General features: G+C 44.3%; 1 protein-coding gene across 1 annotated transcript; it reads left to right on the top strand.

The window, feature by feature from the left end:
• The first annotated feature begins 22473 nt into the window (after window positions 1-22473).
• On the top strand, window positions 22474-26820 carry ccn2a (cellular communication network factor 2a). Its single transcript, XM_080744184.1, has 5 exons — window positions 22474-22772; window positions 23079-23295; window positions 23544-23795; window positions 24072-24283; window positions 24789-26820. The coding sequence occupies exons 1-5, from the start codon at window positions 22710-22712 to the stop codon at window positions 25083-25085; spliced, it is 1041 nt and encodes a 346-aa protein (XP_080600310.1). The 5' UTR covers window positions 22474-22709; the 3' UTR covers window positions 25086-26820.

Below are 26820 nucleotides of genomic sequence, written 5' to 3'. Positions count from 1 at the left end.
TATCATAACTAACCAGTGATCCACTATAGTTTTTTGAAAATTAATTATATCTGTATGTTTTTTTCATAATCGACACTCTGTGTGAGGCCCATGTTCATGATCTTACAACATATTTTAAATGTATTCTGTCAAAACTTTCTCTAAAATTACACAAATATTTGTGACTCTTCCTGATAATATTCTCTATGTAATGCATAAACATTTTTTTGGTTTAATCATTAATAAAGGTATGATTTTTCACTATTTGGAATGTCACACCAAATGATTTAGTGTCACACCGTATGATCATATCTTCATGTGTCAAAGCAAACTGTGTTTAACCTACCTATTAGTGAGTACTGAACTTTACTGATTGATTAAACAATTACCCAGGATAACATGGCCTTAATATTTCTGAACAGGATATTATTGTAGGGCTTTAACATGGGATAAGAAAGAATTGTAGTAGTAGATGGATGATGAGGATGTGCACAGGAATGCTACACACACCTAAGTCTTCTGCCGGCCCACGGCAGAAGGATCCTAAAGAGACAATAAGGCGCATAGCCACACTTGGAGCCAAGGCAACATTTTATTAACACCAATTAGTGGAAACAGAACTCAGCATTCAGGTAAATTGCTTTTTTCCGAAGTCTCCTGAACTTGAACACAGCATTTTGTGTTGAACAAATGTAATTAGGAATCATGACATTACACCACATCTCCACAACTCCAAAAATAGCTGATCTACAAGCTCTCGCAGCACAACGTGTTGAGAGCTTGTAGATCAGCTATTTTCGCTAGTTTTGTCTCGGGTCCTACCTTAACACTGTCCACTGTCCAGTCCAGTGAGTGAAAGTACAAAAGTATTAGATCAGATTAGATTATACATTTAGACTGTATTGTACATCAGCCAGTCGTATTTGGTGAGGGTAGCAAACCGGCTGCCTTGTTGTGGTTCTGCTATGCCACAGACAACCTCCTGCTCTTCTTAGAAAATGCAGTCTCGCCCCTTTGGCTCCTCTCTCCTTGCTGGGTCATTGTTTAGTTTCTCCCTGTACTTTCTCGTTCTCTCAGCACTTGTCATTTTCCAGCTGACAAAAGAAAATGGAATGTATAGTTTAAGACAAAGAGAAAATATTGTTTAGATTGAAACAATATGTTAAGGTTTCTGTGAAGGGGTTTCTGCTCTGTCTGATGAATTTGAAGTATCACTGAATGAAGCTAAATTACATTTTATGTAAAAATGTTTAAAACAAATGTTTAAATGTACAAAAGAAACATGGAACTTTGTTATTTATTGTTATATCTGTAGTTAAATACAGTATAAATCATATGGTGTGACAATCAAGTCATATGGCGTGACAAGCAGACATGTCACACCATATGATTAAGTGTCACACCATATTACTGTTTTCTCCATTTAGGTTTACCTTGAGGCTACTATGTACACATTAGCATGCTAACAGCATGCTAGCTATAACAAAGCAGCCTAGATCTACATGGAAATATGACCAAAACTTCAAATAACTTAAGCTTTTTTTTTAAGAAAAGGTGTCACACCAAAAGACATCCAGAATGGTGAGTTTGTCAACGTTTCAACAAGATGGCATTTCATGAAAATGTTAAAATCATAACTCACCTCAGACACCTGTCTTGCAGTTGTGCTGGGAGTGCTGAATAGCCTTACAGAAGAAGGACCTCTCTAGCCAATAGGTGTCCAAATAATTGCCTGTTTAATTTTTCCAAACTAGTGTCACACCAAATGATTTTGGGTTGGGGGACAAAATGTTTTTGATCAGAAATGACTGAAAACATTATGCTTTGACTTTGAAAAGATATAGGCTCAAAATAGACATTTTTTTTCATTTTCAAATGATTTTTAGCAATTCTTTTTCTTAGTTTTATTCAAGTTCCCACTTTGAGAAACAAGGTCAGGACAGTCACACCATATGAGTTTTGCCATGTTTGGTTGAAGATTCTGAAGAAATGAGGAATGAAATGTTTTAATCTTGAGTAAGTTCACATAAAGCTTAATGTCCTGCACAATATTCAGAAGTTTTTTGACAAATATATTTTTTATTTATACATGTTTGACACCGAGGACAGCGAAAACGTTACGTCACGTCACCCACCCGTATATATGCGACCTGATGGTTGTTTATCTCCCAAATAGGGAGTCTTACTGGTATTTAACTTAAATATTACTATTGACATTTTACTTTGCTTCCTTCACCACAGCTCGCGTACATTCTATTCCTTTGCACATGCAGCAAAAATGAAGCAATGCCCGGCCAATCAGCTAAGTTGTCGTGTCGGGTTGGCCAATCAGTGACTTAGATTGCCTAAGCAGCACAAACGTGACACAATGCTTCACCAATCCGCGAAGCCGACGGGTCGAGTTGGCCAATCAGGGAAGCCGATGCATGCATATTGTACCTCCACCAATCACACTGAGATTCAGAGAGTTTTCCACATAATCGGTGCGTCCTCCGCGGACCCCGGGACAGATAGTTGCGTTCTTCTCAATCTCGGAAACCACTGGTCCGACTGAATTGCCACGTAGCACTGCACACCCCAGGGTCATATGGGACACACACGCCGTGTTTGAGCCTGTTCGGTCAGAAAGCGCGTTATGCCCGGGATACTCAGACAGCCATATAACATACTTAAACACACACTTTTTGTTAGTTAATAGATATATAAAATAAACTAGAACTGCACTCTGTCGAGGTGCCAACTTGCATCTTGTGCACAAGTAGGCCATGAACAGTATGGCCTACTTCTGCGCCAACAGAGCGCGCCATGAGGTGCGCACACCACTGGCATCACCAGAAATGCTGGTCCCTGATTGGGCTACGGGCTTAAACACGCACAGCTACTACCTACTACCTACCTAGATATGCAGCCGAACGCAGTACTTGCTTGCTGTAGACTCGTGGCCATGTATGGCCTACTTGTGTGTCAGCAGAGCGCGCAAGTACTTTGTTGGGTGTATCTGTTGCGTGCGTACTGTATCTGTTTGCCCAGCGTTATTTATATCAGGTTGCACGCAGTACTTGCGCACTAAAGGAAATCAAAGGCGGTCAGATCAGGTTGAAACCGTGTCCAGATATGGAGTCATACATCACAGATACGTCATGTCATGATGACTGACCTCATAGACTGGCCACATGAACTCTGAGATCTGCATGGAAGGCACACCATTTATAGACCCTGTCTTGTTTTCCTTTTCATCCGTATTTCAGTCCATCTCCATTTTTGTTTCCTCCACCTGAAATCACAACGTGGAATAGATACTGAATAGACCCCCCACCTTCAACTGTAGCAACAGTGTGTGGGGCACTTCACCTATACTGTTAATAATACCAAGCCAAGGACCATGCAGCTTTTGTCCATTATGTCTTTCACTGTGGGAGGTTTTCATTTCACTAACATTTATGTTCATTGTTTTTACTTCTACAAGCACTAGTTACACATACTGTAAGTCTCTCTGGCCATCCGTTAAATGCCTACTACAGTAGTACTTGTAATTGTAACAGCGTGTGTGGCGGATGGAGCCTGACTTGCGGTATATTTACTTAGCCATCTCTTGAAGAGGACGATGTGTTTTGGTGTTTTACCGAACTCTACATGTAGGCTAGCTCTGTGTGCAGTCTGCAACCTTACTGTATGTTTACAGTACACAATGTGACTTTAGCATCTGGTGGCCTAAATATTAATACATCAGTCAGGTTAGTTTTTTAATGCAGGAAGCCATCATGTATATGAAGCTGAGAACTGGGTCAAACATTGGGCTTGCCACAGGGCTTTGCCCATTTTCACCTGGCCATGTGTTACAGAATGTGGTCTAGTTGGGAGCTTTGTTTTGATTTGTCTTCCGCTAAGGTTTGGTTGTAACCAAACTTGGGAATGTCATCATAGGCGAACATTTAAAAGGGAATGATAAAAAAGTGAAAATAGATGATCTACATGCTCAAAGCTTGTTGCAATGCGAAGTGGAGCTTGTAGATTTGCTATAATAGTGTGATGCCGTCGTAGTTACAGTATAATAGGGTTTAATATTGGTTAACACAGTATAATTCACCAGTGATGGAAAGCAACTAAGTAAATTTACTAAGTACTGTAGCTGAATACAATTTTGAGGTATTTTTACTTTACTTGAGTATTCCCAATTTTCAGTACTCTTACTTCTACTCCACTACATCTCAGAGGCAAATATTGTACTCTTTTTTTTTTCTTTTAAACTTTAGTTACTAACTTTAGTTAAATTGTAGATTTAGATTATTATTACTTGTTAAGAGAAGACTGTCGCACACCCAGTAGTTCCTCTCAAGCAGGTGCGTTTCGTTGGTGCCTGTTTAGATTGGCACATCTTCTGGGGCAACCTGCCAAGATCACACATGTCACACGTGTCTTCTTCTTCTTTTTGTTTTTTACTCTCAAAAAAGCACTTGCAATAGTGCATTTGAAACTACATTGCAGTGCACATCATGGGGTGATCACTTCACTTCACTTCCTGTGATTGTTTTTTATTTTTTTTGCGTCGAGCAGTCAAAGTGATGTGAGTTTCTTTTTCTTTTCACCTGACAGTGGGGATTTCCCCAGTTTGAACGCAGCTCGTGGAAGGAACACGTTATTCCAACCAGTTCCTTTCCCCTCCATCAGGCGCCCCGGCTGGCCATGGGGAGGCATTATATTTGTGGCATTCCTAAGCCAATAATAAATACATTTACCCCCATTGATTCCGGATGGAGACGGTCTCCATCCAGAATCAATGAGACTACAAAGAGTCTCCTCAAATGATTGGCTTAGGAATGCGACAAAAACTAAAAAATATTATTGAACTCAAGTCTCCATGGCGTGAGTAATCAATAGAAAAAAAGGCATTTTGGGGATGAACTACTCCTTTAAGTACAAAATGTGAATACTTTCTCCACCACTACTGTATTTCAGCGCAGTATCAACGTGTGGGGTGCAGAGGATCTATGTTTAGAGGCTGCACACAGGGTTCACCAGGGCCACAGGCTGCAGTGCACACACACACACACACACACACACACACACACACACACACACACACACACACACACACACACACAACACGCAGAACCATCCCTGCATGCGGTCCATATGGACGTGTGTTTTAGGAAACAAACCGGCTCCTCCTCAGTCAGACACTCTCACTTCCACATCATCCATGTGTGTGGCAGTAAATCTACAGCAGAGATGAGCTCCTCTGTGTTTGTTGAAAGAGTCACGACCCCCTAACTCTTGTCAGGATCTCCAGTCTAAACACATCCCACAATGCGAGCTTTAAACAGACACTTTCCATCCCCTCCGCCCTTGACAATTGGCCTTCCCCACACCGCCCCACACCCCTGATATGACTGTTCGAAAGCCCCTTGCGGGTTCAATCTATTAATAGTTTTTCCCGTCTGTCTTTTTATGGGCAGTTGCTGTTCATCTCTCGTCCGGTTCCAGGGTGGTCTGAGAGGGAATGTCATCGTCCTTGTCATTGCCAATTATTAAATACATCTGCATCTCACTTTTTAACACTAAAGTTTAGGAGGAAATTGTGGCTTCTGGAAACCAGACCGTCAATTCACACCCACTTATTTACGAAATATTACCCATACCCAACTGGCCCATTCATGTGCATTTTGAGGCCAGGTCCTCAAAATGCACATGGCCAGTCTAAACACTTGCAAATACATGGCTTTAAATAGACGGAACAGTTGCCATCCTGTGTTCCCTTGGTCATTTGTATCCATCCACTGACCCCACCATCAAATCTCTGCAAACCATACTCCTCTCAATCCATTATTCCTCCACTCTACAGTAGGCTTTAAATAGTCTCCATCCCTCTGTTCCTCTGAGCAATCGATATATCCCCATCATTATCCTCCATTGTTAAATCTCAGCCAGTCGTCCACTTGACCTCAATCCATGGTTATCTTTGACTTCACAGTCTATTTATGTGCAGCCCCCTGGCAGGCTCCCATATGGGAAACGATGGTACTCACAGCCTGCCTTTGAACCATGAACACTGTGTTTTGTATTATTTAGTGGTATTGCTGTTGTTGGTACAGTACATATATTTAAAGGTATAGGGTGATAGCTATATTCTGATACTCATTGCTATAGTATTTGTTCAGTAACAGGGGTCTCCATGTCTCTCATTTAACATGGTCAGGATCTCTTGCATTGTCATGGTCAGGAGGATACACATTTTTTCCAACCAGGGTCAAGATAGTGAAATTGGAGGTGATGGCACAAAGATATGAGCAGACAAAATTGGATCTCAGACTCTAATGTATTTTCTGTTTATCAAAGAGCTGGAGGGACAGGGAGACTCTTACTGAACAAACACTCTATAGAAATTACTGAGAATAAAGTGCTCTAACCTTTTAACAGAAAACTTTTTTAACCAGAAAAGCACTTACCTTGCCCATGGACTACTGGGATGTACACTAATAGGCTATCATAATTAGAGGCCTGCTTACTGAGGCGAGCTGCTGTAAATGTTAAATTACTGTCGACTCACTGTAAACTGACTGACTGTACATGTTTACCAGTAAGACTCCTTAATCGGGAGATAAGCGACCGTAGGTGGACGAATAGGTACCGGCCCCGGCTCTCCCGGACGCTCCTAGGCCGAGTTAGGGCATTTTATGTGAGCTGCAGTGGAGGGGGTCCTCCACTGGGGGCGCCACCACTTTTGCATCCGTTCTGGAGCACCAGGAGTGGGTGGTCCCCAGGAATTCCCCGTGAGCAGCCCCGTTGGGGTGGTCATTTGGTCATTTTTGCACATTTGGTCATTTTTTACATATGGGGGTCCCCCAGGGACCTGGGGGTCCCTGGGGCTCGGGGGGTCCTTGGAGGTTGTAGTTTGGCAGGCAAGGAGTGTGTGTGCAAAATCTGGCATGGATCGGGTCAACGGTTGCGGAGATATGAGCAGGGAAAAAGTGTGACGTGTGACGTGTGACCACATTTGGTCATTTTTTACATCTGGGGGTCCCCCAGGGACCTGGGGCTCCGGGGGTCCTTGGAGGTTGTAGTTTGGCAGTCAAGGAGTGTGTGTGCAAAATTTGGCATGGATGGGGGCAACGGTTGTGGAGATATGAGCAGGGCAAAAGTGTGACTGACTCACTCACCCACGGACAGCCGGTGGAGGTTTTGGTAGTAAATGCGACCTATGGTCGCAATCAATATTCCCACTGTGTAGCTGGGTAGCTGTACATACGTATATCAGCCTCACATGATATCCCCTAATAGTTTCTACATATAGGCTACCAGTAAGGCTCCCTAATCGGGAGATAAGCGACCGTAGGTCACTTATCTCCACAAATAGGGCAAAAATGTGTTTTGCCAAAATCTTCCTGATCCATGTTGATGACATGAGTGTAGACATACTGTGTAGTGATTTTCGTGATTTTAGGGCAAAATCTGTAGGAGCAGTGTCCAAAAATGTGTTTTTAAAAATCGGCCTGGAGGTGGCGCTATATGGGAGAGATTCATGTTGATGGGATGAGTGTAGACATACTGTGTACCGATTTGCGTGATTTTAGGGCAAAAATTGTAGGAGCAGTGTCCAAAAATGTGTTTTGCAAGAATCGGCCTCATGGTGGCGCTAGAAGAGGGCCATGTGAGAAATGAGGGGTGGGGTCTCCGCGCCGGCAAGGCGGACGAATAGGTACCGGCCCCGGCTCTCCCGGACGCTCCTAGCCCGAGTTACGGCATTTTATGTGAGCTGCAGTGGAGGGGGTCCTCCACTGGGGGCGCCACCACTTTGGCATCCGTTCTGGAGCACCAGGAGTCGGTGGTCCCCGGGAATTCCCCGTGAGCAGCCATGTTGGAGTGGTCATTTGGTCATTTTTGCACATTTGGTCTTTTTTTACATCTGGGGGTCCCCCAGGGACCTGGGGGTCCCTGGAGCTCCGGGGGTCCTTGGAGGTTGTAGTTTGGCAGGTAAGGAACGTGTGTGCAAAATTTGGCATGGATCGGGGCAACGGTTGCGGAGATATGAGCAGGGCAAGAGTGTGACGTGTGAGGTGTGACAGACAGACTGACGGACTGACGGACTCACTCACAGTTTGTGCAGGTTTTGATAGTAAATGCGACCTACGGTCGCAACTATCCATTCATGGGATTGATGCCCACATTACTAGTGATAGATTGAAGTGTACATGATACTATATTTATGTTATAGTTGTATCTATTTAACAGAGTGCAGATGACCATCTTACCTGCAGGTACTGTGGTGCTGTTACAACACCTGAATTCCCCTATGGGATCAATGGAGATCAATCACTCTGTCTGTCTCTCCGTCTGTCAGTCTGAATAAACGTAATTAACTACCTAATAAAAACTGTAGGTCTGTTGTCAGTCACCAAGCTGTCTCCAAACCCTTTCAACCTGACCGTCTCTCAGCCTTGGGAGTTCAAAGAAGCAGAAATATGCAGCCAGGGAACTCATTTGGAGATGTTGGTCTCATGTTCAGTTTACACTGTGGTACATGGCTGGTTGGTTTGAAGGCTAAGGCCAAGGAACATTCCTCAAATAGACTGCCAACTGCCACTAATGGAATTTGCTCTAAATGAGAAGTTGGATGCAGATAACAGGGCCGAGGCTACAAATATGGATCCAATTTGGTAACAACTTGTGAAAACATTCACGAGCTGGGTGCAGATACAGTAACAGAACCACTCCAAGTGGTAATGCTACATTTTTCTTTACTATGGCATAGGTCAGTGCTCATTTCTCAACCTTTTTCATGTCAAGATCCATTTATGCAGCATTTGAGCCACGGACCACCATTTGATGAGATTCAGCCTCTCAGACCCAAGACTTGAAATATTTTGTTGACGTTGGATAAGATTATGTCCGCAACTCCATGATGTATTGATGTGGTATATAGGAGAGATAACAGGCAAAAGTTGATCAAAATAACAATTCATCTACATTCTCCAATTGTGTAGACTTATTGTAAATTAAGTAATGCATGTGTTTAACAATAATTGAACTATTGCGAAACCAAATGTCATTTTACACTCAAGAGTTAAAGATCTATATAAAGGATCCGTTTGTTACCAACTCTCCATCTAGCCTGGGACCATCTGGAACCCCCTCAAGGACCACTGGTGGTCCCCGGACCACTGGTTGAGAACCACTGGCATAGGAGAAACTCTCCTTCTGATTGGATGACATGGAGGGTGTCTATTATTTCCATATAACTGGACACCTCCAGGAACGTTTCTCGATCACCGTTCCAAAGAAATGTCCTAGGCGAGGCTTGAGAATTCCTTTTCAACCATACATTTGTATAATGACATATAATGGCTCGAATAAATGGGTTTTCAAGTATCCTTCAGAGGGGCCAAAGCTAAGGAGCAAGGATACTGAAATCTGTTTTATAGCTGGTCTTGAGTGCTGCTGTTATAGAAAACACTCTGAGGATTACTGCAGTGTTCTGATGTCCTTGTGACTGACTTGCTCGTCAGTGAGGTTTTTAATGTACGCATTCACAGTTAATCGGTTTTGAAAGCTGTTCCAGTATGTGCAGCATGTGGAAAATCAACTCGAGTCGAGAAAGAAATCCAGACGTCAAAAACTCTCCTCATGAGCCGAGTATGGCACTAAAGCCTGATTTCGTCTGTCGGGTGGAAACCTCATTATGTACAAAGATTTTGCTCTTCAGGATTCAAGTTCAACAGTATCTAAAACAGCAGATTGACTAGCTCAAAATGCATCGCTTCACGCCACGTTTCGAGCCTGCAGATCTGCTATTTTTGATATGTTAGTGTGACACTGTGGTATGATCAAGTAGGGTATTCATTTACGAAAAAGAATAAATCAAAAAGTTAAAATGTAAGGATAAGAAGTTTCTGGTGCTAATGATAGGGATACAACAAAGTGGGCCCTAACATTGCTAACATGGCTTAACCTCCTAAACCATATATTTTTTTGACCAAGCCGCTCAGGGGTCTATTCTTGGTCCCCTCTTTCCTTCCCCTCTTTACCAAATCTCTTTGCTGAAAAAGAGATTGTTGGCCTATTATGACCCAGAATAGGGATGTTCACAGGGTTAAGGGTTTGATTCCTACTGAAGCCAGTCAAACCAAAAACCACATGTCCTAAAAGGTGTTTTGGAGGAACCAGTATTTGGAACTCAAACTGTCACATATTTTGTAAATGCCATGAAATGGAAAACACACAAATAATAAACAAGAAAGCACGCAGGATATTTTGGGTACAGTATATTAAGAACGCCTCGCCGTAAAACCAAATCATGCAACGTGAAATGAGAGTCAACACTGGGTCATGTGTAGAGCAATGGCGTGACCTAATGAATTATGACTAATGGTTTTTTCCAAGTTTATTTGTGATGTGTGTTTCAATGCGTGGACGTGCACGGAAAAAGGTATGAGCACGACTGCAACTTTGCTGAATAAGGACAGTGTGTAAGCAACATGCAAACAGAAGGTACGAGACACAGGGCCCCTTCTGTGACATCATCGTCCAGCGTGACATCAGCCATGGACTAATGGAAGTTTCTACGGCCAGGCGTTTAAGATAACTGGGAAATTTCCAAAACCCCACGAGAGAAGGATGAATATAGACAGGACAGTGTTGTCACTGAAAGCCAAGACGCGGGGACTGACAATTCTCTCCGAGCACGTAACCGACCTGCCAGTTCAGCTACTTCTCACAATGCAAACTGATGTCATATTATGAAACCGGCAAAGGTAATAAGGCCCGTATATATACCTGCCAGACTGGGTCAATTCACATTTTAACAGTGTGACGCCTGACAGGCGAGCTATCTAAGAGCATTTGTCCATATAGAATGCACAGAATGTACAGTACAGTATGTATGTCCCCCAAATTGTTGTGTGTGTCTGTGGCTAATCTCGCAAACCACTAAAACCATTAAATTCCTTGTGCACTCTGCCAGCAGGCCAATTGGGAACTCAGACCCCAAATATTTTGCAAACAACAGCTATGTATTTTTTTATGATTTTTTATATTCATAAAAAAATATATATATGATGGCACTCCACCTCAGCAATCCATCTCCCAGTGGTCTAGCACATTGTAACGGGGACAGACTCCCGCGTGTTACCGGCTGATACCGACAATAAGCCACACCCGACCTACTTAAATTATAGAAAAGGTTAAAAAGATAAATGAAAATATCTCAGACCCACCGTCCCTCAAGGCTATATGGCCAGTCTGGTGCCATACTTGGAGGCTAGTCTATATGACTCAAGTCCATATTTGGAGAGTGACGTCAGTAATATGATGTCAATATGGTGTTATCAATATAGATAGATAGATAGATAGATACCTTTATTATCCCAAGGGGGAAATTTAGTAAATATGATGTCAGAGTTGCACAGGATCATACACCAATCCATCAAACTAAGTGCATTTTCACTGATAAGGCAGAAATTGACCAGGGGCAATTGAAGTATAAGATTCAACTTGAGACCGGAAATTATAATAAATCTACAGAAAATAATACATTTATACAAAGATATGACCAAAAACGTGACCTTGACGTTATTAAACATATGAAGTCAATGGCTACCTAGCCATTGACTTCATAATTTGTGTGTGGATATATCTGAGGGTCTTTGTGCGCTGATTTGCACTAAAATCTGCCAGTGGGGTGGGGTGTATGGGCTGCCATTGTCTGCCATGGGAGATTGTCTGCCAAGCTTGATTCATACCGAACTTAGTTTCACTGGCCGAAAATAGCTGACCTACAATCTCACAAAGCGTCACGGATGTGCGTTGTGAATTTACAGGTCTGCTATTTCCACCATGCAACGCCGTCATGCAATGGAGGATAAATTAGACTTACAGAAGCTATAACAAGAGGTGATTTCACAATAACAAATATATAATAAAATATTATATTTAATTATTTCAGAACAATATAATGATAGAATAGCAGTTTATGAAAATATATATTTACAATACCACATGTGCCAAAAAGTACAGAGTTGACCGTATAGCATAACCGGCTTAGAATCACCATAGCCACCCCTGATCTCAACGTAGAGTTCAACAATTATCTATCTGGGTCTATACTCAGTGCAGACATATCTAGGGCTGCCACACACGGAGTAGGACAGTGTGTTCCTTCTAAAGCCACAACAGCAATCCCATGTAGACATCCAGCTCTGCAATGGTGAACCACAAACCTCAGAGAACACAGGACACCATGCATCCAGCCAGGCAGCCAGGCTGCGGGCCGGCCTGACACACAGGATAACCTAACTCTAACCCCAATAAGTCAGTTAACCAGCCATCATAAAAACTTCCAGGAAAGATTGATCTTAACCCAGACCCCAAAGGCCTGACCCTCCCCTCACCGAACATTCTCCACTTCACTGAACATTCTAACGGACGATCACTCAGTTGAGCAGACAGACATGTCACTCAGTCAACAGATGGACCAACCAACCGATTGAACCACCAAGCTTCAATCGTCCAACTATCCAACTTTTACAACTGATGTAACCTACAGTATACCTGTCTGACATCAGGCACGTGTAGTGCCGATTTAAGAATTCCCGGGCCCTGGCGCTTCTCCAAATCGAAGGCCCTCCCGCCCGCCCGACCCGACCCTGTTTGGGAGAAAGTGCGTTCTCTCTCTTCATTGATTCGTATTGTATCGCCTTTCTCTGCATAGCACAGCATAGCAGCGCACTTGACCAGAGAGAGAGAGAGAGAGAGAGCATGAACCATAATGAGAGAGAGAGTGTGTGTGCATATAACGGCCTCACTGTGACTCACCATTAGACGTCTTCATCTATACTATAATTTTGCGAATGTCTGTCTGAGTGAGTGAGTGAGTGAGTGTCTGTCTGTCTGTATGAAACAGCGTTTCTCCTCGGTGGCTGGAGCAATTGATCTGAAATCGCATCACCATCAGCATATGAACACACCTGACATAACTGTGAAGCCCGTTTGTCACTTTCACAAATCGTATGCTGTCTAATAGCATTTTTATGGTGTATCGATATCTATTTAGCCTACAGTACCTTTTGTGACCACACATGTTAAGGGAGGGGCGCTGTTGTTCAGGCCATGCACAATCACACACAAACCCACACACACACACACACACACGGGGGGGGGGGGAGTGGCAGCACCTTTTGTGACCACACATGTTAAGGGAGGGGCGCTGTTGTTCAGGCCATGCACAATCACACACAAACCCACACACACACACACACACACACACACGGGGGGGGGGGGGGGGGGGGGGAGTGTGTGTGTGTGCAGGCGGGCAGGCAGGCGGGCGGGCGGGCGGGCGGGGGGTTCTGGCCCTGTTACAGATGTTGTCCAAAAATCATGCAGATCGGTACACAGTATCTCTGTAGCCGTTAAATGGAACGGGTATTTCTTACATTGATGCTCCTACATATTAGCATGCAAGCACCAGTTAGAGTTACTTTCCATCCCTCATATACTGTGTGCACAGTGCACATCCCATAACCCACACACTGCACATCATTTCGGAGCTCATATCTTTGAACGGGTAAGGGCTAGTAGAAATAATGATGCGAAAAAATATTTTTATTTTTTTAATTTGATTTACACAGGGCCTTCCAGGCGGCGGGCCGTGGCGCTTAAGCACAAGTTAGTCCAATGGTTAGTCCGGCCCTGGGCACGTGCACACATAGACATCAAATGGGGCTCGAGCTCCTGCCCTTTTATCCATCTGTAAAATGTGCTCTCTCCAGACCATGAATGCAGTTTTTGCTATGGTGAAAGAAATGCAAGTGCCCTCTTTCCATGCCATACCTGAAGGCAGCATTCAAGAGAATTGTCTTGTCCAAACTCTCCTGAACTTGAATGCAGCATCTTATGTTGAAATCAAGAATTGTGTAGAAATCAAACATCAAAAATAGCCGACCTCCAAGCTCACAACATGTTGCAGCGCGACGCGTTGTGAGCTTGGAGGTCGGCTATTTTCGATGTTTTCACCAAAAGGCCCTTTTAGAAATTCCAGCCTCTGCCTCGACATTCTCTGCACGTCCCTGCCTGACATGTTCGGGGTCATTAACAACTTTAACCCTGGCGTCCGTGTTGTGCATGTCATTAGGATAGGCAGAAGATTTAAATGGGGTGCCGCGGTGGCTCACCTGGTAGAGCTCATACCTTGCTAGCCCGGGTTCAGTTTGCATGTCCATTCCTATCTCTCTTCTGTCATTTCCTTTCTCGTCTGTCACTGTCAAATGAAGGCTTGAAAATGCCCACCAAAATAACAGAAAAGCGCAACAAATGAAAAAGAGAATAGAGCTTATAAGCAGTACCGGTATGTGCGTATAAGCACATACAGTTGTTTACAACAGCTTGACGTCCACTGCTCAGATTAACCCACTTAATCTCACTCCAATGACCCGTTTAGTTTTCTTCTAAGAGTAGGTAAAACATTCAAAACCTTAATCCTGCACCAACGTTTGTTAAACTAACACAGCACTCACTTTCTGATGAGATCATTTTAAACAACGGGGCACCTCAGGTCTGCGTTTTATAACCTGTATTGTTTTCTGTGTACACCAACGAGATGACAGTGCAGGGCAGCAATTCTCTCATTTGCAAATCCCGCCCCATTCTGCCCTGTTACTATGGTGGTTCAATTGACCCTGGGCAGATTGTTTTTATAGTGGCAGTGAATGGGGGGAGAGGGTATTTTATTTTCATTGCCTCATTATTGCAATTTAAAGTACCAAAGGAAAAACATCTAGGTGATATTTGCGACCGTAGGTCGCATTTACTATCAAAAGCTCCACCGGCTGTCCGTGCGTCAGTCAGTCCGTCAGTCACACGTCACACTTTTGCCCTGCTCATATCTCCGCAACCGTTGCCCCGATCCATGCCAGATTTTGCACACACACTCCTTGCCTGCCAAACTACAACCTCCAAGGACCCCCGGAGCTCCAGGGACCCCCAGGTCCCTGGGGGACCCCCAGGTGTAAAAAATGACCAAATGTGCAAAAATGACCAAATGACCACCCCAACGGGGCTGCTCACGGGGAATTCCCGGGGACCACCGACTCCTGGTGCTCCAGAACGGATGCAAAAGTGGTGGCGCCCCCAGTGGAGGACCCCCTGCCACTGCAGCGCACATAAAATGCCGTAACTTGGGCTAGGAGCGACCGGGAGAGCCGGGGCCGGTACCTATTCGTCCACCTCGGCGGCGCGGAGACCCCACCCCTCATTTCTCACATGGCCCTCTTCTAGCGCCACCATGAGGCCGATTCTTGCAAAACACATTTTTGGACACTGCTCCTACAATTTTGCCCCTAAAATCACTCAAATCGGTACACAGTATGTCTACACTCATGTCATCAACATGGATCTGTCCCATATAGCGCCACCTTCAGGCCGATTTTTGAAAGCACATTTTTGGACACTGCTCCTCCAATTTCTCCCCTATTATCACGAAACTCGCTACACAGTATGTCTACACTCATGTCATCAACATGGATCCCTCCACATTTTTTGGGGACACTGCTCCCTACTCTTTGTGTATACATGTGACCTACGGTCGCTTATCTCCCGATTAGGGAGTCTTACTGGTAATAAAAAGGGAAGACAAAGGTACAGTAGTTACATTGCAAAATAGGGGGTTTCCCCCGAAAATATATGTTTTAATTAGTTTAATCCCAGTGGGACAGAATCATCATGGCAGATTGTTTTTACATTGGAAATGAATGGGAAAAAAAGATTTTTCATAGCCTCATTACAGCTATATAAAGTACCAAAAAAAACACATCTAGGTGATATTAATAAAAAGGGAAGAAAAAAGTACAGTAGTTACATAGCAAAACAGTAGTTTTCCCCCGAAAATATATGTTTTAATTAGTTTAATCCTTTGGATCAGACAGGAGATATTATAGAAAGAGAAAGCGCAGTGCATCTTGGGTAGGAAAATGACAGCCAGATTATAGTTCTACTCACATAATAGGCTGGCTTTCGTAATTCTGCACATTTATATGTACCCAATCGTAACTCTTAGTTACATTGATAAGGTCCATGTGAACTAGTCTGTTGAAGCTTATTCATTATTGCGACCGTAGGTCGCATTTACTCCAAAACCTCCACAGGCTGTCTGTCCGTCCGTCCGTCCGTCCGTCTGTCTGTGAGTCAGTCACACTTTTGCCCTGCTCATATCTCCACCGGGGCCGGTACCTATTCGTCCGCCAAGGCAACGCGGAGACCCCACCCCTCATTTCTCACATGGCCCTCTTCTAGCGCCACCTGCAGGCCGATTTTTAAAACACATTTTTGGACACTGCTCCTACAGTTTTGGCCCTAAAATCACGCAAATCGCTACACAGTATGTCTACACTCATCCCATCAACATGAATCTGTCCCATATAGCGCCACCTTCAGGCCGATTTTTAAAAACACATTTTTGGACACTGCTCCTACAGATTTTGCCCTAAAATCATGGAAATCACTACACAGCATGTCTACACTCATGTCATCAACATGGATCAGGAAGATTTTGGAAAAACCCATTTTTGCCCTATTTGTGGAAGCAACCTACAGTCGCTTATCTCCCGATTAGGGAGTTTTACTGGTTTTGAGCGAAATCGCTATCAGCTCGCGGCACCGTACTGCACGCACGCCGTGCTCCGCAGAGTGGACCGTTGTTGAAAGCCTGAAGCAACATTCTCCACTGCACAAACTCCACCCCCGATAGCAAAAAGTGAATGATTTTTTCTGGTTGGCCAGTCAGGGAGTCTCAGGGACCAATCAGAAGGCTGACAAACGGTGGATTGCGATCTATTCAAATACGCTGATGACCTGGCTTTAGTGGGTTGTTTTTAGTTTTTAGTTTTTTTCCAAGAATGATGTTGTCTTTGATTGCATGCCCAGTTCTCCAAGCTAGAACACTGGTGTGAATCCAGCTTCCTGCTAATCAATGTTGGAGAAATGCAGGAGCTCACTTTAGAAAGCATCTGTATTTAGAATTTTACCTATATACTGTATGTAGAAACAGAAGTTTTTTAAATTCTTAGGACTTATAAATAGCAGATATACAAGCTCACAGCGTGCCACTTTTTGCCGCACTGCAAGCTTGCACATCTGCAATTTTTCAACATTAAAAAAAATAATAATCTTCAAAGTGTTTGAAAAATGTTGAAATGTTTAACACAAAAATTGTAATCTTCTCTTCTGCTGGTCCGTGGCACAAAACATTTTCAGATGGGGTCCACAGCCAAGAAAAAAATTTGAGAACTATTGGTTTATACAGTATAAGGCATTGTAGAATCGACCTCGGGACTTATTGGGTTAAACCATGCAGACCCACTTCCATTGTTCCATTCTGGGTCAGTCGTCAAATATGTTTATTAGAAGCGCTACCGGTATATTTTTACACAGTCAACAAAAGTCCACATGCTTGTTATTTCTAATATAAACACATAAACCAAACAGGACACCAGACAAAACGCACACAAAAACCGAAAACAGAATGGTAATATAGAGAAAATGAACACTCCTAACCTTATTGTTTTAAGTATCTAAAGGAACACACATGGAAATTGAGTTTCACTCAAGTTGTAAGAAAACCAAGATTGGACAATCTTAATACTTTGGAAAAAAGTGTGCGTCAGCCTGATAGACAGTATCCTGGTGTTTAATATCTCTGTCTGGTAGCAACATTTGATATTATCAAACAAAAACAAGCTGGCCAGGACCGATAAAACAACCAGGAAAAAGATAGCCAACCCGCACACAAACGTCATTGGACGACCTTTGCAGCACAGCTGTGCGTAGTGAAAGATTGATTGATTGCCGCTGTTGTTGTTGTTGTTGGGGTGTTTCTTGTCACGTACATTTTGCGCATGCCTGAAATTCCTCCAATGCATTCTGTTTCCCCGTCCTAAGTACCAGGAGCGGCGGCTGCCAGTAACACGCCGCCCGCCCAAGGAGCAGTTAGGGGTTAAGTGTCTCTTGCTCGTACATCATTGGTGACACTAACCACCCCCTCCATAAACAGCGAAGTCATCTGTGTTCCTTTGATCGTGGAGTCCCCCAGGGCTCTAAACTTGTGTATTTTCTGTTTTATATCTTCGCTCGACAAGCTCGCAACGTGTCGTGACTCAAGCTTGTCGATCTGCTATATTCTGCAATTTCTTCCACACAGAATACGACTGTTGGGGTTCAAGTGGTTAATAATTTCTGTTGGTGAGTGTGTGCAATCCATTTGTACCCGCTCAGAGTTAAGTTAAAACTGAGGACTTCTCATCAGCACCCACACCCTAGGTGGGGTTGGCGATAGGGCCTTTCTGTGTGGAGTTTGCATGTTCTCCCCGTGTCTCCTAGGGTAGATGCCCTCACAAAAACATGCAGTAGTCCTGGTTTCTATACTACCTCCCCCTAGCCAGCCAGGTGCTCCCCAATTCCCCTGGCGCGGCAGGGGGAGAGCAGAAACCAGGACCGTGGGATAAAAAATTTAAAAAATAAATAAATGAGGACTTCTCATGAACAAACTGCATTCATGTGCACTAATGTAATGTTTTTAACAACATGAACCCTAATCGTCCCTATTCTATCCCTGTCCCTATATTTCATATGGACTGCAAATATTCTGCAAAAATTGGCAACAAATATGACAAGCTTGTAGCATGTTCAGCGAAGAGATTTGGGGGGGGGAAAGGAGGGTTCCAAGCATAGACTAAACCAAAGATGATTGTCTATTCTATTCTAATAGTTATTAGTGTATTAAAAAAAATTGAAATGTGTGTACAATTATGAGAAATTATTAAAGAAATAGTTAAATACAAGATGTGGACAGGAACAGTTTTTGAAACCACGGAAAAAAAAGAAAAACATTGCCAGTTCCATACTTTGACCTAAGCCCCTGAAACATGCCTGATAACGCCAGAAACCAGATAAAATTGCTTCCTAAGCTAGACTTCTTGTATTTGTGCTGTGTGATCAGTCTACATTTCCACAATGAGCTGTTTCCTACTGATAGCATGGAGCTGAAGTCCTGCCAAAGAGGCTGTATTGACAGACAAGACTCACACACTCACACACGTACGCATGTGTGGGCTCGCACACACTCTCTTGTTGTCACTGTACTAATAGATTAGAGTACCTCAGCAACACACACGCATGCACGCACGCGCGCGCACACACACACACACATGCACACGCACATGCACAATTGCACATGCACACGCTCACTCTCACTCAGGGAAGTGTGTTTCTTTTTTGGGGGGGGGGGGGGGGGGGGCTTACTACTGTATTTCAGACAGCAGACATAGAACATGGCCATATTAGGGGAAAGAGAAGACCTCCTAATATGGGCGCGCTTCCTCTGTAGTAACAGTCTGCTGGCTTCTCTCTCGCATTCCATTTCCTTCAGCTCCACGTTTCTCTGTGAGTTTTTCATTTCTGATCCGCTGGCGGGAGAAAGAGCAGGGGCAGCCTTTCATAAGAGTCTGGCCCCGTGTGTGCATGTGTACGTGTGTGTGTGTGTGTGTGTGTGAGTGAGTGATCCTTTTTCAAAAAATACACAAACCTCCGTCTAGCCTCTTTCCTGCAATCCCCCCAGACTGGGGTTTGATGTAGTAAAATAAGCCTGACCAGGGACAGGGCACACCTGGCCTTTCAAGTTCATCACAGACTAAACCTCATTAGGTGAGAAGCCCAGGGAACATGTAGCCTTTTGTTCCTGTGCTAATATCGGCCCTGCATACCTGGGCCAGGCCACACTTTTAAGGGGGTATGTACAGTATTTCACTTTAACCACTTCAACCTCAGCATCCACATTATGGGGAAGGGGACATTTGCCAAGAATAGCTGATCTACAAGCTGGTAGATCAGGCAAGGTTTGGTGTAGACGGAAAAAGTGGTCCAAGCACAGAGACTCAGGTCCAATTTCCTACTAATTAAGTCTAGAGCAACTACAACGTCTTCAGCGTCTTTTTCAGGCCAAGGACCCCTAAGCAGAGAGAGAGATGAAACAGGGACCCCCACTACATATTGTATAAAACTGTGTTGCAGATTAAACTTTGTCCTAGATTTCATAGATATAGCTTTGTAGACTTGGTAGACATATATTATATTTTCTATTAACGTGTTGGATTCAGTATTTTCAGACAGCTGACCTTTTAAGCCCTCAATATTTAGTCAACTTGACCGTTTGAAAATCGCCAATCTCCACGCTCACAACGTCTGGCCAACACACGAAGACGTGGCGGACTCTGAGGACCCCCCTATCGAAAAGTGGTTAAAGGGGTATGTTATTTCACTTCCAAACACTTCTTGGGTCTACTCAGGCTTTTGTGCACCGTCGCCGATTCCTTTTTTCACAATTGTTTATTTTATTGTTTTGTGTTTTGTTTTATTGTCTCCACCAGCCGAAGGCTGAGGGAGAGTATGTTTTCCCCTCCGTCCGTCCGTCCGTCCGTCCGTCCGTCCGTCCGTCCGTGCGTCCGTCCGTCCGTCCGTGCGTGCGTCCTCGCAGTTTGTGAGCAGCTAATCTCAGTCACCGTTGGCCCGATCGCTGCCAAACTGAGCACACACACTCCCTGGATGCCAATCTAGAACCTCTGCCCCACATTTTTCAAATCAGCCTCATGGTGGCGCTATATGGGTTTTTTAAATCTCACCTGCACAACCCAAGTCAATATTATTTGTTTCAAATGTTTTTTTTAAATGTGCAAATAAACAAATAAAAAATAAAAATAAAAAAAATAACAGGCCGATTTGTGTGGCCTGGTTGTTACCAGCTAATCTCCGGCGCCGTTGGCCCGATCACTGCCAAACTGAGCACACACACTCCCTGGATGCTAATTCAGAACCTCTGCCCCACATTTTTTTTTAAATTAATCGAAAAGTGACGGTCCCCTCATGCATTAGGACAAATGTCATTCACCAAAACCAGCGAGGAGAGACGTGTGTTTTCATTGAGTCTTAGCGTGGTTAATGTGAAAGCCTTCGCTTATATATCAGAGTGGGGCATGTCTGAACAATTCAATATCACGTTATCTAAATAATGAATCGAGCAACTTAAAAACTGTCTGCGGTGCACACAAAATGTCTGAGTAGAGGTGAAAATGAACCCAGAAAGTGTTTTAAAGTCAAACACTCCCTTGATGAAATGAAAAGTCAGTTGTTTCTGTTGGACCCAACGTGTAGGCGTCTCCCGTCCAAGAACCTTGTAACTGAAAATAGGGTAAAGGAATGGCAACCCTGTATTCATAACCACTGTGAACCCTAGAACAGGGACTATTCTGTCGGGGTGAACATTTGGTACAAGCTCACACAACACATCACGTTGTGAGCTTGTAGATCTGCTCTTTTTTGTGAAGATATTTAGTGTCGAGCGAAAACAGGAGGGGGCTCGCATTGAGCCCTGGGGGACTCTGACGAGTCTGACAACGTAAGTATAGGATGGGGTTTGTAAATTCTAAATGTCGGCCAACATGTCATGATCACTCAAATCCATTTAACAAAACATGCATTTAAAGTTGCCCTTTAACATACTTCAAATAGCCGATCTACATCGACACGTTGTGAGCTTGTCGATTAGCTATTTGAACTATTTTTCATGTTTTTCTAAATAGTAAAAAAAAAAAGAAGTTTAGGGAGTAAGGCATGAATGAAACTCGGGCCCCACGAGGTTTCCACCCGATCAGAGACGATATGTCATAATAAGGAATGACTGGCTGTAATATTCATAGCTACAGTACAAGTTATCTTTTTTAGTTCAGCCACTGATGTCATTGCATAGGAATGCCGCTGTGTGCAGAACTGCAGTACAGTAGCCAGTTGAACTTAAAGGTGACCGGATGAATTTCATGTGTTGTCTGGCTCCTGGCCAAAGAATGCTCTCTTAAAACACAGTTATTTACCGTTTAAGAAAGAAAAACTAAATCAGGATGTCATTTTGTGTCTGTGTGCACTTGAGGAATACCAATACATGCCCCCGCCATGCACCACATCAAGAAAACCATTACACCTGTTCATTTCCATGTGTTAATTCATCCATTTGTAAACTTTTGGTTACATTTTAGCACACCCTCAGACCCAGGGTTAGAATGAACAACCGCGTGCTGTTATGAGAAAAGAATCTTTCTTGAATTAATATTTATAGATCCCGGCTGTCTGCTTGTGAAGTCAGTGATCTGGAATTCCCAGTGTGGGGTCCCATTACCAGACTCAACCTCCCCTTCCAGATGAAAGCCTCTGTGAGCGAGGGAGAGGGAGAGAGAGAGTGTTGTTTGGCCATGCAGCGAAGCACAGCCTTCAGACGGCAGGAATGTGGGATGTCTGGAGCTGAGGGCAGGAAGCGAGGAAAGAATGCCAACTATGTTCATGTTTGTCTAGGGCCGACTCTCCATTCAGCCCCCTGGTGACGTACCACCTCGTCCAGGGAGTATAAAGGGGGCTCAGCTCCCCACTCAGAACTCAGTACAACTCCTCTACTGAAGCTAAACTCTAGCTTTGACCAAAAACAAAGAAAGAAAGCGAGAAGGAAAGAACTACGACTAGAGCTACGGAGAAAAGCACTACGAAGACAAATTGACAACGAGATCATCTTGATCAGAAACTAAACTAAACTCCACGAGGCTCGAGGCTCAGAACTCTTGAGACTAAAGGAAGACTTTCCAAATCAAGGAAGACTTTTGGAAGAAATCTGAAGACTCTTTTTTTTTTTGTTCTTAAAAGAGGAAAAGAAAATGTCTGCTGGAATGAACAAAGTGATTTTGCTGCCTTTCCTGTGCATCATGCTCTCCTACATGGTAAGCCCAAAGAATATGGTTTTTGATGTTGTTGTTGTCAGTCAGTCAGACACACATGGGCAGTGAAAAGGAACACCAGAAATCACATTTTGTTGTCAGACGAACAGAAGTCACTGCATGGGGGACACTGTAAATGCATTTTATTGTGTGTTCTGCATTAATGCAGGGCTTTAACTTAGCACGTGTCTGTGCTTTTAATGCTGGGCTGCTCAATTGTGTGTGTATAACTACTGTACACCTATGACACAACCCACGAACATTCCATCTAACTCCAGCGTGTCTCTTCTCCTCCATCCATCCATCCAGGCCTTGGCTCAGGAGTGCAGTGGCCAGTGTGTGTGTCCGGCATCTCCTCCGCAGTGTCCCATGGGGGTCAGCCTCGTTCTGGACAGCTGTGGCTGCTGCAGGGTGTGTGCCAAGCAGATGGGAGAGCTCTGCACCGAGAGGGACATCTGTGACCCGCACAGGGGCCTCTACTGCGACTTCGGCTCCCCCATCAACAGACGGATTGGAGTTTGCACAGGTGAGTCCTACAGTAGGCTCGATAACGACCATTTTGCTCGCACTGTAATTTAACACAGAGAATGTACAAATGTAACCAAACAGACTAGTAAGGCTCCATTTGGTTACACTTGGAGCCATTTGGATAGATAAATGATCACTAAGGGTTTTACTGCTGAATGGTTTACTCAAGAGATTAAATTGCATGTTTGTACACTGTATGCACTGTATGGACCGAATCCTGACTCCATTCTCCTTTCCCCCCCACAGCTAAAGAGGGAGCCACGTGCGTATTCGGAGGCATGGTGTACAAGAGTGGCGAGAGCTTCCAGAGCAGCTGCAAGTACCAGTGTACCTGCATGGACGGAGCCGTGGGCTGCGTGCCACTGTGCTCCATGGACGTCCGGCTGCCCAGCCCAGACTGCCCCATGCCACGACGGGTCAAGGTCCCAGGGAAATGCTGCGAGGAGTGGGTGTGTGACTCCCCGTACCAGCACAGCTTCATCGGCTCTGCCTTGGCTGGTGAGTCATAGCTTATATACAGTTGTTGTTGTAGCTGTTGTTTTTTTATGAATGAGTCATGGTGAATGTGAAAAGGTGAATTAGATAATTCCCCACTCCACTGGGGAAATAATACATTACCTGTGTTTTTTCACATTCACCATAATACAGTACACTAATCTTGAGTATCAGTATGCATGTCTTATCTCTTATGATGATGATATCATTATCAGTACATTATTAGCATATAGTAGTACCAATTCTAATCGCCTGTTTCTCCTCCCTTGGTGTTTGCAGCATACAGAGAGGAAGAGACCTATGGCCCAGACCCATCCATGATGAGAGAGAACTGTCTGGTTCAGACTACTGAGTGGAGCGCCTGCTCCAAGACCTGTGGGCTGGGCATCTCCACCAGGGTGACCAACGACAACCGCGACTGCCGCCTGGAGAAGCAGAGCCGCCTCTGTATGGTCCGACCCTGTGAGTCGCACCTGGAGCAGAGTATCAGGGTGAGTCGACGTGTTAAACACTTCACACACCGGTGCTTTCTCAAAGGGCCCCAAAAGGGTAACCAAATATTTGGTTAGATTTTGTACACCCTCACAGTTACAGACCTGTTAGTTGAGGGAACCCTGAGGGTCCCTGGACCCCGCGTTGAGAACCACTGATTATATTATTAACCACATTGATCTTATTCTGAGCATGTCATTATAGATGACAACACTATACGCTCATACACTCACAAATCCTAAACCAGTGGTTCTCAAAGTGGATTCCAGGGACTCTGTGGGTTCCTTTATGGGGGTCTAAATTGACCCATACAAGTCTGTAACTCGGACAGTGTACAAATGGAACCAAATGAACGGTTCCATTTGTACACTATCAGAGTTAAGGGGAGAATTTGAAGGTTTGAGAAACACTGTCCAAAACCAGTCCTCTATATACTGTACATGAACCACAGACAAGTGCTGTTGCTCATGCTTGTTTGTTCCTTCTCGCTCGTTTCACCAACAGAAAGGAAAGAAGTGCATCCGCACACCCCGGCTGTCCAAGCCCATGAAGTTCGAGATCTCCGGCTGCACCACCACCAAGTCCTACCGGCCCAAGTTCTGCGGCGTGTGCCTGGACGGCCGCTGCTGCACGCCTCACAGGACCACCACCCTGCCCATGGAGTTCAAGTGCCCCGACGGGCAGGTCATGAAGAAGCACATGATGTTCATCAAGTCCTGCGCCTGCCACCACAACTGCCCCGGCGAGAACGACATCTTCGAGTCTATGTACTACAAGAAGATGATGGGAGACATGGCGTGAGCGTCCTCGAACAAACGCTGTGCGCCTCCTCCTCCGTCCACGAAAGTAATTGACTTGAATCACAACAGAACTCCATCTCATTTTGCAGCTCAGAAATGACTTTGTTTTTTCTTTATTTTCATTTGTTTTTTGTTTTCTCATTGTACACGTTCCAGAAAGTCCAGACACTTTGTCTATGTGTCGGTGTGTTTGCGCGGGCCGGTGCGACCGGCCCCTTGTTATAGAGTCCAGACAAAGGGCTGCCTGGCAGCTCCAAGAGAATCCTGCACTATAACTTCTATTTTTATTTTTTGGGGGACAAACCTGCTGTCGGGTTGTCTACTCCCATTTCCCCCCCTCCTCTCCTTTTAACCACTTAAACCCTATATACTTAGTTGACCGGGGGTCCCCCAGGGCTCAATACTAGATCTTCTAGTACTTCCCTCTACACCAAATCTCAAAAAAAAAAAAAAAAGGTTTTGACCCAGAAGAATAGAGACGCTAGGGTTCAAGTGGTTAACGTCCTGTTGTGTGTGTCCATGTCCGTCCATTCTCCTTTATTTTGTATTTTTGATTCCTTATCTTATTCCCATTTTCATAACATCTGACCTCCTCTCTAAATGAGGGAGCTGACTAATGCCTCATTTATAACATAGTTTCTCGCTGGTGTGTTGCGTGCCGTGAATAGCAGATCGACAAGCTCGCAACGTGACGCGCTGTGAGCTTGTAGATCTGCTGTTCACTGAGGCACGGGCACTGGCACGCAACTAAGTGTAACTTAGGCCTAATCCACCCCTACCCTCTGCCCTCGACCCCCCCCCCCCCCCCCCCCCCCCAAAAGAAAAGACCAGACCTGCACACTGTAAGCAGCTGCAGAGGGAATGTGGCGGTCCACAGCCAGCCCAGTGTTCCCCTGTCCAAACAGCTCTGAATGTGTCCTGTGTATGCATGTGTGTGTGTCTGTGTGTGCGTGTGTGTGTGTGTGTGTGTGTGTGTGTGTGCACACGTGTGCGTGTGCGTGTGTGTGTGTGTATGTGTGTGTGTGTCTGTCTTTATTAGCACAAGCCTGAATGTTGGCCTTGTCCTCCATGTCTATGTTGTTTTCTCCATTCGCAGTGTGAAGAGAAGGTCAGGGTTTCCGCCCAGGGAGAGGTGGAGTGAGAGGGGGTGGTGTGTGTGTGTGTGTGTGTGTGTGTGCGTGTGTGTGTGTGTGTGTGCGCGCACCTGTGTGTGCACGTGGGTGTGTGTGTGCTGGGTGTGGAGGATACACCAGAACGTTTTTTCTTATTTTAGCCGACCCACACGCTCACCACGCTGGTAGATTGGTTCTTTTCAGCGTGCGACTTGAGTATTAATACAGAGACATGGTGTGCATGCTTCGAGGCTTCGCCACAGCACTGAGAGTTGGAAGAAAAACTGATTGAAAAAAAAAAGAAGAAAAAAAAGAAATGTAACTGATGTTGACTTTTATTCAGGTCAGAAAGAGGAAGACAGACGAGAAAAAAAAGACTGGAAGAATTGTATTTTCATTCCTTTTTCTATTGTTGATGTTGTAAATGTTTGTGTATATTTGTACAGCTTTTAAGTTAATTTAAAAAGCCAAAATTGTGTTATTTCGTCCTCTGCTTCGAAATGTATCGATAGTGTATTTTTTGTTGACAGTATTTTGTAATATTTTATTGAGAAGTGTGACCAAAATGTTACATGTTTTTTTGTAGCTGAAAATTAAATGTTATATATTTTTTATACAAATCAA

Source organism: Nannobrachium achirus (genome assembly GCF_963921795.1).
Source record: "Nannobrachium achirus genome assembly, chromosome: 16".
NCBI lineage: Eukaryota > Metazoa > Chordata > Actinopteri > Myctophiformes > Myctophidae > Nannobrachium > Nannobrachium achirus.
This window is presented reverse-complemented; position numbering and strand designations above follow the sequence as displayed.

Coding starts and splice junctions, on each gene's coding strand:
- ccn2a (XM_080744184.1), top strand. CDS start 22,710: ATGTCTGCTGGAATGAACAAAGTGATTTTGCTGCCTTTCCTGTGCATC. Junction 23,296..23,543: donor ACGGATTGGAGTTTGCACAG/GTGAGTCCTACA, acceptor TCCCCCCCACAG/CTAAAGAGGGAGCCACGTGC. Junction 23,796..24,071: donor CATCGGCTCTGCCTTGGCTG/GTGAGTCATAGC, acceptor TGGTGTTTGCAG/CATACAGAGAGGAAGAGACC.